The sequence below is a fragment of the Erpetoichthys calabaricus genome, chromosome 17 (genome assembly GCF_900747795.2).
Source record: "Erpetoichthys calabaricus chromosome 17, fErpCal1.3, whole genome shotgun sequence".
NCBI classification, from domain to species: Eukaryota; Metazoa; Chordata; class Cladistia; order Polypteriformes; family Polypteridae; genus Erpetoichthys; species Erpetoichthys calabaricus.
Genome location: NC_041410.2, coordinates 99640694 through 99655572, shown reverse-complemented (window position 1 = coordinate 99655572; position 14879 = coordinate 99640694). Strand labels below are relative to the sequence as shown.

The window sequence follows — 14879 nt, the reverse complement described above, 5'->3', positions numbered from 1 at the left end:
GGGGGCTTCAGCCCTTATCCACGTGCGATAGGAGGGGTCCGTTCAAACAGAAGCATAAGACAGACAGCGTTGGCACCGCCTGTTGTATCGCGATTGAACCCGCAGCAGTTTGCGATGCCACTTTCCGCTGCCCATTGAAGCCACTAGGTGGCGCTTCTGCCTCGCACTAAGGACACGGGGTTCGCGTGTTCTCGTGACCTGCAGGTTAGGTGGAGTGGTGGTCCCGCGATGGACTGGCGCTCTGTGCAAGCTGGGATAGGCTCAAGAATCCACCCCCACCCCCCCTCCGACCTCCACGACCCTGGTCTGAATTAGGCCAAGTAGACAATGACGTGACACGACTTTCCGCTCCTCAGTGTGGCCAGTAGGTGGCGCTTGTGGATGAGCGGCTTGGCGTGCACGCGCAGGCTGGCCGTCCAGTCGGAGCCAATCAGGCTGCGCATATAAACGGCACACGCGCGCACCTGACGAGGCTCGAGCCCCACGACGCGTTTCTTTTTCTTTTCTTTTCTTTTCTTTTCTTTTTTATACGCCCGCACGTCTTCCTTCTTTTCCTGTTTTAGCAGAAGGTTCCTCACAAAACTCGCACGCGTCCATTAACTGGCAGGAGAGTCGGGAGGCTGGAGGAGTGGAGGGGCTACACCGACCACGGCAGACACACAGTGCCCACCCGAAGGCCACCTTACAGTGCCCACCCAGAGGCCCTTTTTTACATTCTGACTGAGCAGACTGGTGCCACAGCTCTAAGTGCCCCCTTGTGGCCAGTGGGCACATTTCACCTCAGGTTCCTCTTGCAGCTTCAGCGCACGCCGAGTTTGGGGGAACTCAAGGGGCTGCTTTACTGCCCCCTAAACACAAAGGAGTAGGACATGGCAACTTTGCGTTTTTTTTCCCCCCCAAGTATTCACAAAGCTGCTTATGCCAGTTTCGGGTGGTCGGAAGATAGAAGTCTGTGCTGGCAGCAGCAGGTGGTCCACCTAAGAGGGTGACGTCCGTCCGCTGCAGTCCCCCAGTTATCTGTGACGAACACTGATGACACCCTGCTTTATTCTGGTGACAAACAGTGTGGCTCCTGGGGTTGACCCACATGCCCCCCCCCCCCCCGGCTGATGGGCAGCCATACTTGGCACCTTTGGACTTTGATGTGAACATGCTTGGCACCCTTTGGGGTTTTAGTCCATTTTGGTAGCTTGGCAGATGTTGGGACCACCAGGGCAAATGGGCTTTGAGTTGAGCCCAGCGTGGAGAGCGTAGAGGCCAACCAGTGAAAGGCCCAGTGGCACCAGAGCTGTAATATAGCGCCTTTCATAGGCCAGTTCAGAGAGGGGAGTCACACGGGCTGTGCCCTTGTCACATTGGACCTCGATAAAGAGAACGGGGTCACCTCCATGACGAGGGGCGGCCATCACACCAGCAGGCATTAGAAGTCAGAGTGAAGGAAGTGGGAATAAAACAAAAAAAAAATGAAATGAATGGAGAAACACAACAGCAGACCCCGAGGAGGGCAGTGCCAGCAGGCACTATATTAAGGGCACCTGGGCACCCCCCCTCTCCTTTAGCAGCAGTCGCGGAGGACCAAACAAAGCCCCTCGAGCTTAGAAATGTGGGAGCTACGTGTCAGATTTCCCATGGCAGTGCCAGGCTGAGCCGATGAGCAGCAGCGAGTGTCAGAGGGCACAGATGGGGGGGGCATCATGGCCACCTCTCGACCCCAATGACTCCTGAGAAAGGCGCTATAGCCGGACCCTCTTCTTAATTAATTAAAGGGGCTGTTTGTTACCTGCCAGGCCTGCATTGTGTCATTACAGAGCGGTGACATTTTCAAGTGTGTCATAAAGCTCTCCCCCATTTGTCACTCCTTACGTTGAGAGAAGTCACAGCACAAGTTTAACAGAAAAAGTCAAATATGAAAGAGAACGAGAGACCCCCGCTATGCAAATCTATGGGGGAATAAAGAAAGAAAGAAAAACTGGTAAACGAGGCGGGCAACAGGAGCAGCCAGCGGGCACTACTGGCTCCGTGAGCTCTGCTGAGCAGCCGACTGGAGAACAAAGACCACCGAGACACTCAAAGTGGCCACTAGGGGACACTGGCACTGCAGGATGGGCACAGAGAGACAGCCTGGCAAGCAGCAGCCACTGGTTCAGTATTGCAAGAAAGGAGCTCAAAGACACGATGCAGATGGCCAGTGCCCCATGTCCCCCCCCCCCCCCCATGTCTGCTAATTCGTTACACCTCCTGCTTTGTGACCCCCAAACAAGCTCAGTAAAATATGAAAGACGACTCGAGTTTGTACAGGGGGACAAGGGGAGAAAAGTTCGACGTCTTTGTCCCTCAGTCAACCCGTGAGGTGACACTCGACACTGCCAAGCTTGGTGGCTCTCAGCCCCACTGCATCCACTTCAGCAGACCCTCCGCAGCAATGTGAAGTGGCCCACCAGGCCTCCATCCAAAGAAATCCCAGAAGACCACCAAAAGAAAGCAACTGGAGGACGTCAGTCGGGAGAGGGTGACAAAGTCTTGGAACTGCGGCCCACCTAGCAGAAGGACGCCAAGAGCACAAGGACAACTCGTCCAGGGAGTCACAGCAGAGGAACATCGAAGGAACTGCAGGGCTCTCTCAGCTCGCTTCAAGAACATACCCTTGGGATGACGTTCTGTGGTGTGACGGCTTCCCACCATACGAACATCACGCCTGTGGTCAAACATGGTGGTGCTGGGCGACTTGCAGCACCGTAATGACCAGGCGGTGGTCTCGAGCTCAAGTGCACCTGCTGAAGAAGTGGCGGCCGCAGCACTGAAGCCCATTGAGATGTTGTGGTGGGACCTGAAATGGGAACTTCATAGTCAAGACCCCCCCCAAATGTGGCTGAATGAAGATCCTTCTGTAAAGGAGAGCGGGCCAGAAGTTCTGCTCTCCCGTTACCCGAGGTGGGGCTTTGCCGTTCTCACTGCTGCTGGTAAAGGTGGCACAAACAAGTATTACGATTTAGGGGGTGCAATTACTTTTTCAGTTTCCTCCGGTTTCCTCCCACAGTCCAAAGACATGCAGGTTAGGTGGATTGGCGATTCTAAATTGTCCCTAGTGTGTGCTTGGTGTGTGGGTGTGTTTGTGTGTGTCCTGCGGTGGGTTGGCACCCTGCCCAGGATTAGTTCCTGCCTTGTGCCCTGTGTTGGCTGGGATTGGCTCCAGCAGACCCCCGTGACCCTGTGTTCGGATTCAGCGGGTTGGAAAATGGATGGATGGATGAATTACTTTTTCACAAGGGTTCTGTAGGCGTCAATAAAAGTTTACTTCCCCTTTCAGTAACTCCAAAGGCTGTTCATAACAAGTGTTGTTTTACTCGGGTTATCTTTGATATTCTATTAAATTAGTTTGGGGGTCCGGCGCAAAGAAAAATGGAGGAAATCAGGACGGGGCAAAGACTTTTACACAGCACCGTAAAAGATACATTCAGAAGTCTCATAAGGAGCAGCAACATCTGCTGAGCGACAAGCTGATTACACGATGGGGAGGAGGATGAAGGCGCAGCTCGTGAACGACTGGGGCTGCATCTCGACCTCGAGGGGCTCGGTGGTCCGCGTCTTTTCTAGTATTCACGTGTACCCCCATCATCCCGGGCAGGAGCACCACAGCCATAAAAACGATTCAATATGGCGTCATTCACACAAAGAAGTCTTCAGGTTGTTGCCCACCCTGTGGCTTACTGGAGGATCACCGGGCTCCCGCCATGCCACACCACACCAGCAGGTGGCGCCAGTCGCCAAGAACAATCAGACTGCAGCCGTTTCAGTTTTACGAAGTAAAAGTTTATTGGAATGATACTTTATGTTGCAAAATATTACCAACTTTGTCATAATTCTCTTTTTTTATTTTATAAGATTCTCTGCCACCTGTCATGGAAGAGGATAAAAGGAAGAATTAAGACTGTAAAAGGCAGAGACGAGTTAAAATCAAACTCTTGCAGCAGGGAACCACGGACTCCACACCAAAGTCGGATTCAGCTCGGTAGGAAACAAAACGTTGTGATTGTACATACATTTAGAAGAAGAAGAAGAAGAACCAAAAAAACAAAAGAAACAAAAGCACTAAGACTCGTTTTTTTATTCTGGTGATTTTTCTTTTGTTTTTTTTTGTTTTTTAGTAAAACCTTTTTGCTTCTTGAACAGTAAAAAGGAAACCCAGGATACAAGAAGGCAAAACTACTCCAGCGGTGAGGAGAAGAGAGCATGAAGATCGGGGGGCCGTGGGGGGCAGCGAAACACAGGGTGGGGGCAAAAAAATAAAAAAAAACACAGGGAGGAGACAAGGGAGCTGCCAGCAGGGGTCCGTATCCCCTTCCCCCCCCCCCCCCCTGAGCCCCACTTCAGCACAGCAAACTCCAAGGGGCTTCTGAAGATAAAGTGGCACCTGCCTCTCCTCCCTGATGGGAGTGACCTCAACGTCACAGCACGATGACAAACTGGCAACAGGGGATGGCGGCAGGACGGGACGAGACAAACAATAAAAGAACCGAAGCAAAGCACCGACAAAAAAAAATAAAAAGGAGTGTGTGCCCCGCCCCTGCTCTCCTCCTACTGCATGGCCACGCCTCCCTGGCGGAGTGAGCGAGGGCGGGGCCTGGTGACCATAGAGACCGAGGTGGGAGGGGCCCAGTTAGCACAAACTACTCTCTCTCTCTCTCTAGGGGACATGAGGCAAGAGCGAGTAGGCGGAGCAAGCAAGTGGGAGTGGGTGGGGCCAAGGTCACTTCTCACTGCCTCACACACCCAGAATTCAACACAAGTGGGGACCCCCAACACCAATCCCCCACCCCCCCCTCCGCGCACAGCCAACAGCAGACATGCAAAAACAAAAAGACAAAGGGGGGGGGGGGGCAAAGGAGCAAGAGAGACACAGAAGGAAACGAGCCCACCGTACTCCTCACCAGCGGCGGCTGCAGGCGCAATGTCCCTTTTGGCTGGTGCAAGTCATTTTGCTGATTTGGATTTTGAGGGAGCAGCACTGCTCCTCAAAAACGGACTCGGCGAGACCCCCCACCCTCCCTCAACAGATGAGACCCTCCCCCTCCCCCGCCGTCCATTTCACCCCCCAGTTAGAACTCCGCAAACTCTTTTGCACATTTCTCGGTGAAGGACACTCGGATTTCTTCCTCCTCGTAGTCGTCAAAGTTGCTGGTGTCCCCTGGACCCTTGCACTTGGGGATGAAGGGGGCTTCGACCTGGAGAACAGAGAGACAAGAGAGAGGGACAGCACATCAGCCTCAGGCGCCATTAAGAGAGGAGGAGGAGGAGGAGGAAGAGGACGGCAGCAACTTTAAACTTTACTCCCTCCTGAGCCACTAGGGGTCTGTGCCTGACCGGCGGGCTCTGACAGACCAGAGAGGCGGTGGTCACATTCTGAAGGTCATCAACAGGACGTATGGAGACCCCACAGGACTGCGGAGGTCAGCGCCCTGAACCTGCACCACTGCAGCTCGGGCCCCAAACGACGCCAATGTAAGGGTACGGTGGCACCACAGAGCAAACTCCTGGACTGTGAACGACTTGCGCCCAAGGCCAACTCTCAAGGGGACACAAAACCGGGAGGGCCTGATGAGTGATGTGTGCCCACCCATCACAGTCGCTGGCTGTTAAACATGGCGGGCATCCACGGCAGTACGGGCAGCCATTTGGTGGCAGTCATGAGGCCATACTATAGGACATGGGGGACCCTGCTGCCCTAAAGCCCCCTTGCTGTCCCCCAAATATGTAGGCTCACTAATTCAACAGAAGGGACCCAATAATTAAAGATGATGTTCCTGAGCGAGACTGGCACTGCAATTCAAATTGTGATTTTGTGTTTCTAACATGGTGAGCATCAGAGGACGGGGGGCAGTTGCTCCATCTGTTTAAAGCGCCAGTACAGCTACGGTCACAAGAGGACCACCCAGAAATGAGCTACACAGGAAAAGATGGCAGGAGACCCGTAGGTCTACAGGGGTGCAGGGCAATGCCATCCGCTGTGCCACTTGCCTAAGGCACGGGATACACTGGATTGGTTTAATGGAGTGGCGTCTTAATCCCCCAAATGAGGGGCTGCATGCTATAAGGTCAATGCTTTGAATCCTTGGGCAAGAAAAGGCCGAGTCCGGTTAGCAGCGGTGCCAACGACAAAGGCATTTCCACTTGATGACGCGCCACCTGCTGGTCAGACTGGGGTCCCTAAATTCACTGCACTGCTATCTGCTGTGAAATGGCAGCTAATCTCTGGGAGGCCCCCCCATGTGAAAGTAACCCAAGAGTCCAAGCTTCATGCCAGCTGTCTGACGCTCGATAGTGATGCCTGGTGGTCCACGGTCTCGGCGAGCCCCCCACCTACCTTCTTCTGGTAAACTGCAATCCAGTCTGTCGCTGCAAACCACTTGTGGCCTTTGATGTCGTTGACTGCGTTCTTGAGGTTTCCAAACCGTTTAGTCAGGTCTACCTGCAGCAGGTTCCGCAGGAGGTCCTTCAAGTCCGAACTGAAATGCGAGGGGAAACGCACCTGGCGGAAGAAAGGGAAAGTCTGTTCACGTGCCACTTAAGGACCCCCATATCGAAAGACGGGCTGCAGGGGCACCCATGACGAGTCCTCACTCTGGAGGGGTTCATTTCTCTTTACTTGCGTCACTTCTGCTGGCACCAGGAAGTCAGGTGACTGACGAGGCCAGGTCAGTGGGGTGGGCACTGGCACCAGCATCATAGAGGAGGGCACAGCCATGCCAGCGGGTTAACATTAAAGGAGGACATGCGACTGATCTCCCTCATGGCCTTAATTAATGAGACCACTTTACACTTAATGGCAGAATGAAAAGTCACAAAGTTGAAGGTTGTGCCCGCTATGGAGGGGCAGCACGTGTCGTAACGAGACTAAACTTACAGTAGGGACACAAATCAAATAAAAACAACAAAAAAAGCTAAACTCCCCTCAGGCGGGGGGCAGCAGGGGGCATCAAGCACTCAACTCCCTGAACATGCTGCCCACCCAAAGCTCAAACCAAATCTGGCAAAGGGCAGCCCATGAGGGAGAGCAGCTGCAGACAGGCTGGGCACCAGAGCCCCTTTAGGGGCAGGCAGGTCGAAAAGACCACAAGGCCCCCGAGGAGGTGACCAGAAACTCACCTTCCCAGAAACAATCTTCTCGTAGATCTGAATGGGCTGGTCAGCGAAGAACGGTGGGTATCCGGCCGCCATCTCGTAGATGAGAACGCCCAACGCCCACCAGTCCACCGCCTTGTTGTATCCCTGAGAAAGGAGGAGGAGAAGAAGAAGAAGAAAGTAACCAACCAACAGCAGCAGCTCCAAAGTGCCCGCTTGGCACCAGACATTTTCATTTTGATAAACAAAAGCAAGCGCCCCCTACAGGACTCCGACTTCCCTGACCAAACTAAACCCCTGGCACATCAGCCTGCAGCGACCCCAAAACTGCAACTTCAGAGAGATGGCAGCACAAGTGGACCCCCCCCCCCCCCCACCACCATCTCAGCCCAATGCACACTGGCATCCCGACTTCTGAAGGATGGTCAGCCTCCCTAAAGCCCAATCCGCCACAGGGCAGCTTAGTTGGCCAGAAGTCAATCTCCCCCACCCCCCCTTTGGTCAGAGGTGACACCCAATGTGAAAACGGTGGCCTGTACAGAGCGACACCTGATTGGCTGCCAGGTCACTCAGTACTTTGGACTCTGTTCTGAGCTGTGCGCAAAGAGTCGGTGCCAAGTACAGACTCGTGCCGACTTATCCTGCTCACCTTGCTGAGGATGATTTCTGGAGCGAGGTACTCGGGGGTCCCACACAGCGTCCAGGTCCGGCCTTTCACCCTCTTTGCAAAGCCGAAATCCGTTACCTGGTTGTTGAAGAGACGAGCCACACTTAGACAATGCTGCCTGGCACATCACCGGGCAAAGAGAAAAGTGCCGCCTGCCTAGAGCAGACCCCCGGCCCTCACCTGCAGGTACCCCTGTTGATCTATGAGCAAGTTCTCAGGCTTCAGGTCTCTGTAGATGAGGTCCAGGGAGTGCAGGTACTCAAACGTCAGGACTATCTGGGCAGCGTAGAATCGGGCATGGGGCTCACTGAGGAGGAAGAAGAGGAGAGCAGTTAGTGAGCGCAGCGTGGCCCCTGTGCACGGGCAGCCACTATGCCAGCCAAGGGGCTCGAGAATGGGAGCGGAGCCAGTGCCGACAGAAGAAAGCAACTTTTTAATCTGAACCCACCCCTCCTGGATTGGCACCCATGCTGCCAGGATCGGCTCTGCCTCCCTGAGTCTGACTTGGGGGCTCTGAGGGCGTAAGCCGTTCCTCCTCATCTTCTAAGGAGCTCAGCATGAAGGGGTCTGTAGGGACACCTCCCACCCTGCAGCCCCCATTAGTTATTAAAAACGGCCATCATTACAGGACGGTTTGAGGCTATTTAAAAAGAGAGCCGCCTTCCAAAGACGACACTAGGTTAAGCGGGCATGGGGGGCAACTAGACCACGGGGGTCTGGGCTCACTTGGACTCACCTGAACCGGCCAATCCGCCGCAGATGTGAAAACATTTCTCCGCCTGGCACGTACTCCATCACCATGTACAGATTCGAGTTGTCCTTCAAGAAAAGGAACAAGAGAAAATGTGAGTGCTGCCCTCATGCCAGATGAAGGGAGTGGGCAAGCCCTGCACCCGTTAAGCAGTGGTCATCATCGTCACCCTGTCATGTGGATGATGTATACCGTGACATTCTTCACATGCCACATCTGACCAACATGCAACACACTGCCACTCTGTGGTGCCATCATAATAAGAATGTGGTACAAATAAATAGGGTAGCACTAATGCTTACCAGATGTTCGGTGTTAGTGGCAAACGCCAAGCGTATGGAACAAATGTCCAGTCGATATAAAAAAATGTCACAACTACATGGACAGCGTCAAGCCCAATGCAGAAAGCAGACACCCACCCAACACAAGTGTCAATGAAGATGGCAAGTGCCCAGCACTCTCAGGGCTAACTGTCCACCTACAATGTCACGCCTCACAATTAACACTAGAATTACCAGAGCCTACTAAAAAACTTGTAGATCCGCCCCACCTTAAATTGCATCACACTTCTCCATCAGCGTCTTTTGTCCTTTAAATGTGTTGAAAAGCAGCAAACAGCCTGCTATCACATCACCCACCGCCACACAGTTGTCTCAGCTCAAGTCTGTTTACCTGCATGTCAGTAGCTTGGAGTTGTAGAGAGTGAGAAGTCAAGCAAAATGACACCTTTAATAAATATTATATCGTTATTTGGAACACATGCATTTCATGTGTGTTCTGTGTCTACAACGAGCTATGTAAACAAATCGTTAAAACAGAAACGTTTTTCATTTTTTAGTAATAATTGACAAAATGTAGACATGAAGCGTATAATGTGTGAAGCCTGAATTCCAAATATCAAATATACCCTTTCACAAAAGGTACAAATATAACACAACAAGTGCACTTTTATTCAAGTATATAAACTGCAGAAAAACAACCCGCATTTACCTGCGACATTGACATGCAATTGGAACGAGAGATTCGGTGGTGTAACGGTATCAGCTGCTGACTTGTAATCAAAGCTTTGCGGGTTCGATCCTAGGCGAGCCCGTTTTGAGAACTGAGCCGCTCGTATTCTTACTATTTTAGAATAAAAACATACATTTGATTCCAGTCTGTAACAGCCAGTGTAATTTATGATACTTGTAAAGGTTAACTCCCCCCCCACCCCCCATATTTGACACGGCTGTTTTCACATAAAGACGCACTATAACAGAGGTACACTCAACTCATGCCGACGATTCTACATCGGATCAAGAATGCACTTTTGCCATCGCTACACTTTTTATATGTACATGGGAAACACTGCACTCGTGACTTTATGTTGTAGATCTGGCTCTTACATACAAAGGACATCAGATCTACAGCATAAAGTCACAAGTGAACTGAAGAGCTTCTTCTGTTTGATCGTCAAAGGCATGCTCACAAATAATTACACGTGTAATGTCACGAAAAATACCTGCTGACACTTTAGTACGCGGGCAATGGTACAAGAATGCAGTTAGACTTTTTTTGGGCACATACACCACGCTAGTGTTTAGATCTGGAAGGTGTAGCATTGGCGAAATAAATAACAGGCGAGCTATAGTGTGTCTTTATGTGAAAACAGCAGTGTCAGATGGGGAGGGGGGTAGCATGGAATCGTGAACGCGACAGAGAATGAAACTGAATAAATAAAAAAACCAAACAAAGCTAACCTTTACAAGTATCACACATTTACACCGGCTGTTACAGACTGACTGAGCACACTTGTTCTGTTACATTTGTACCTTTTGTGAAAGGGTTTCTTTGATATTTGGACTTTAGGCTTCACACATTATAAACTTCATGTCTACATTTTGTCAATTATTACCAAAACATGAACAACATTTCTGTTTTAACGATGTGTTTACATAGATCGTTGTAGACACAGAACACGCATGAAAGGCATGTGTTCCAAATAACGATATAGTATTTATTAAAGGTGTCACTTTGCTTGACTTCTCACTCTATACAAGTCTAAGCAACTGACACGCAGGTAAACAGACTTGAGCAGAGACGACTGTGTGGCGGTGGGTGATGTGATATCAGGCTGCTTGCTGCTTATTAACACATTTACAGGACAAAAGACGCTGATGGAGAAGTGTGAAGCGATTTAAGGTGGGGCGGATCTACGAGTTTTTTCATAGGCTCTGGTAATTCTAGTGTTAAACGTTCAGGGAAAACACCAAACACACCCAGCAGATACCCGTCTTAAATGGCAAATGCCCAGAGAATACAGCGAGTGGGCAGATGCTATGGCGGGTGTCAAGAGCACATAGTGAGTGTCTCAATAATCTGATAAATTTGGGCAACACCACCCTTACACTGTCCAATGAAAAGGTCACGGCGACTGTCCCGTGCCTACGCCACAAGTCTATCATATTGAAGGACAGCAAACTCAAAGGCCCCCAGTAGAACGGGCACTCCAACACACACCGTGCCCAACATGTCATTTCATTTTACCAGGAGACAGACGAGACTCTCAAGGGGCTACAGCAGCCATACCACAGTGTGTGTGTGCCAGTCTGGGAGGCACAGTGGGTAGCACCCTTCTGAGTGATGGCAGTGCCTGTACCGTCCAAGTATAGGGGTCAGCAGACATGACACACCTAACAGAGTGGCCTCTAGTTTCACCTTGGTGGTCTTCAGGCCCACATTTTCAGCACTGGGACGACACCACTATATCTGCTATTTAAACCAGTGGACCCAATGGCACCAAATAATAATAAAGACAGACAGAGTGCCACCGTCCTCATCGCTTAAGCCACAGGCCATAGCCTGACCAGGAGAGCAGACACAATACCCCCAAACTCCCAGAGAGGCCGACTGTAAAGGGCGCCACAGTGGCAATGAAAAGATAAAGCACTGCCAAGTGAGAGGGGCAGGAGGAGGGCAGTTGGCACAGCAGCAGACAGGGCGCCCGCTTACCTTGAAGGAATACTCCAGTTTGACGAGGAACGGGAAACTCACGGCCTGCAGGATTCGCTTCTCATTCAACGTGTGCTCGATCTGCTTGAGCTTCACCACCTAAGAGAGCAAAAGGGGAGACACTGAGGGTCCGGTGCCCAGGCAAACAACATAAAGTGGGCCGACAACTCTTTCTGCTCATTGGTTTGCTGGCCCGGCTTTCTAAGTTACACATGAGCTGGCACAAATCTGCCACGGTAGAGCACCAGAGAGCTGGTGATGCACATTAGGACCCACTTCACCTTCTTTCAAAACTGCACTGGCACACTGGCATTGGGAAGAAATCTTGTGACCCAAGGGAGTTCCCTTCCCACAGAGATACAGTATATAGCAAGCTAGTGTGGCAAATGGCGACTTAAACAGGGCATACGGGGCGGGGGACTCTGGGCCGACACACCAACGCCGTTCTGACACTCAGATCATGAAGTCTGCGCCGAATGAATGACGGAATCACAGACGTTTTATAAAGTGCTGATGGGCGCGACGTCAAACACACATTCATATTTACTGTCCTGTTGAGCCATAGAACCCCGATAACGCGTCACGTTAACTATGACCACCAAGGCCAAACCTGTGTGGCCGGTTAGTCCCTCGGGTGTGCGTTCAGACCAAAGCCAGTGCCCACATTTCTTGATTTGTGTGTTTACTTATTTAGAGAGTTTCTATATAAAGCCAAACTCTTAAATGTGTATGAATAACGTAACGGTGATGCGTCGAGGTGGACGCTTACGTCACTGCGGAGGTACGACTGAGCCCCCCACACTACCTGTGTGGAGTGGCGCCGATGCCCCCTCATCGTCTCGTTCACGATCGGCAGACTTCCTCAGGACTCAAAGAGAGCAGAAGTCGCACAACTCGTTCACGGATAGCGAATCGGCTCAACGAGAAACGGGCACTCCACTTGCAGACATGGTGAACGCTACCTGCTGCGAGAAGTCGGTCGGCGAGTCGTCACGAGAGTGCGTGTGAATGGCGTGGAGGATAACAAATAACGACCGTATTGGGCGACTGCAGGGTATTGTGTTTCCGGTGGTCTATAGAACGAATCGTAGGAAAACCCCAACAGCCGAAATCCGTTTGCCCGTCACCTCAGTGTTAAGTATGCAGCGCCGGGTACGAGGGTGAGACCCCCCTACCAACCAACTGCCAGAACAAGAGGGGCCAACGCTTTTCACGAGCACCCATTTTCTTTGGGATTCAAGCGAACAAAAGTCGGCAACTCATCCGTGGATAACGAAACGTCTCAAAAAAATCGAGCCAACGTTAAGACGAGTTTTCCAGAGACTTTCAGTCGTAGCCTTCATTTACATAATCTTAAGGAGTCGGTGGTGAGCTCGGGTGACATGCGGTCGTGTCATGTGACAACCACAGCGACTCACTACATCGGTTTGACTTGGTCTTTAGTCGCAGGAGCGACTCTGCACTCACGAGATCCAACAGCCAATAAGAGCTCACCCAGCATTCCAATTAGCATAATGGAGTGACCAGGAATAAGGAAGGCGTGTGCATCAGCCTCGCAAACAGAAGACAAGACGTCGAATTCCAAGTGACGATGGCGATCAACAACTTCATTCAGAGCCTCCAGCTCTGGAGTGCAGTCAAAAACACTAAGACGTGCAGGTTTGTAAAAGGCCACTAAACTCCCACAATTCCCTTTACCGTGACTGCGCATGATGGACGTTTTCCTTCGGGCTTCGAGGTGTCGGATGTCCGTTCTCTTCTGTTCTGTTGTGGCGCATAAATTGCAGCTGAACTCACCGCACCTGTAAACCCTTCGTACAGTACTGGCGCTGTCAGGCAGCACATTATTGGCCATCACAAAAGGGGCAAACTCGAAAGGACTGCAAGGCTGGCACACAGCTACTTCAGGTGACATGCCCAGCAGTATTTAGTGGCGATGACAAGTCCCATGACGTGACATCAGCTTTAGTCGGGCTCGGACAACGTTCCCTTTCAAGAATCGAGTGCGACTTGTCCACGAGTGAGAATTCAAGCAACTCGTCCTCTCGGGTAAACGCAGATCACGTAAAGTGAACGGTGACAAATGGTGCAGGCCAAGCTGGAACGAATCAGAAGAGCGAGTGAGTCACCTGCAGTGTGACAAATGTTTCAAGAGTGACGTTACTTATGCGTGGATAAAGATTCAGGCGGAGCTCAAAGCAAGTGAATGAGGGGTGCGCATCGGGCGGGCAGGACCGCACATGACCGTCACCAACAAGGCTGTGGAGTCGGTAGAGAAATCCTCTGACTTCTCTGTATTTAATATGCAAATGTATTTTCCACGTTGATTGAAGGAAGGCAGCATACATGTCGTCATTTAACCAGAGAACTGCTGGCTAGGAAGCGGAGTCTCTACCATATCGGCCACTTTAAACAAAAGACGAGAACCCCCTGAACACACCTCAGGCCACAGCACACACCTCCACCATCACACTTGTTAAACACTGTAGTGTCCCGGCCGGGACGCCTCCACGCTGGGAGGACCAGGGGAGCATTACCTAGATGGCAACCCCCCTGGGGACTCCCGCAGGGCTTCATGGGAGTGGGAGTTTGGTGCAGCCCTGTTGCGATCCGCGGGCGCCACCAGGGGGTGCTGCAGCAGGAGTTGCTGAGCCCTCATGGTCAGTCCTTCTGCTACACCCGGAAGTGGCATCATCAACCACCTGGAGCACTTCTGGGTGGGCTATAAAAGGAACCAGCAGCCAGTACCCCTGTGGCCAGAATCAGGAGGAGGAGGAGCAACACACAAAGATAGAAAAATCGTGTGGTATCTTGCCCGCGTTACCCTTGGGCAGAAGAAAACAAACATTAAACCCGCAGTGTGCCTCCTGCAGACATCTGTCTGTTCAATTCTTTTTGTGATGTGCCACCATCCAGATTACAAGTGAAGGTATGAGAGCTCAGCTCTATCTATTCTTACAGTTAGGACTATTGTTTGTGAAATGGGACATTTCAACTTGCTGTCATTTTCTTCCATTATAATTTAAATGTATTACGAGTTACAGTTGGTACATTTTTGCCAACTCCAGGGTCCCAAAATTGTCCCCAACTCCACAGCCCTGGTCACCAACTCCATTTACAAGAGGTGACAAGTTCAACGCTGGCCACTTTGTGCAGAGCGGACCACCTTAACGGCTCTAAGTCGGTGGTCCTCAGTCGATCTCCTGGGGGACCCCCTGTGGCTGCGGGTTTTTGATTTCTGTTTTGAATTGGACTGCTAGCCTCATGACGTGATCTTTTATTACTCCGGTTCTGTGTTTTGGAGTCCAAGTAAGAATTAGAAAAGTAAACTTTTATTTAAAACGTACTAAG

The 14879-nt window shown here is 51.3% G+C and overlaps 1 protein-coding gene across 5 annotated transcripts in view; it reads right to left on the bottom strand.

Annotated features, from left to right (window-relative positions):
• Nucleotides 1-4116: 4116 nt before the first annotated feature.
• Nucleotides 4117-14879, bottom strand: part of LOC114667398 (cAMP-dependent protein kinase catalytic subunit alpha) — a 38209-nt gene continuing 27446 nt past the window's right edge. For all 5 annotated transcript variants that reach the window (XM_051920551.1, XM_028822686.2, XM_028822684.2 and 2 more), the window contains exons 4-10: nucleotides 11529-11627; nucleotides 8523-8605; nucleotides 7967-8093; nucleotides 7769-7864; nucleotides 7144-7266; nucleotides 6362-6526; nucleotides 4117-5222 (exon numbers count right to left, since the gene is read on the bottom strand). In XM_051920551.1, the coding sequence (XP_051776511.1) occupies nucleotides 5097-5222; nucleotides 6362-6526; nucleotides 7144-7266; nucleotides 7769-7864; nucleotides 7967-8093; nucleotides 8523-8605; nucleotides 11529-11627 (819 nt within the window). In that variant the 3' untranslated portion in view covers nucleotides 4117-5096. The remainder of the gene's footprint in view (nucleotides 5223-6361; nucleotides 6527-7143; nucleotides 7267-7768; nucleotides 7865-7966; nucleotides 8094-8522; nucleotides 8606-11528; nucleotides 11628-14879) is intronic.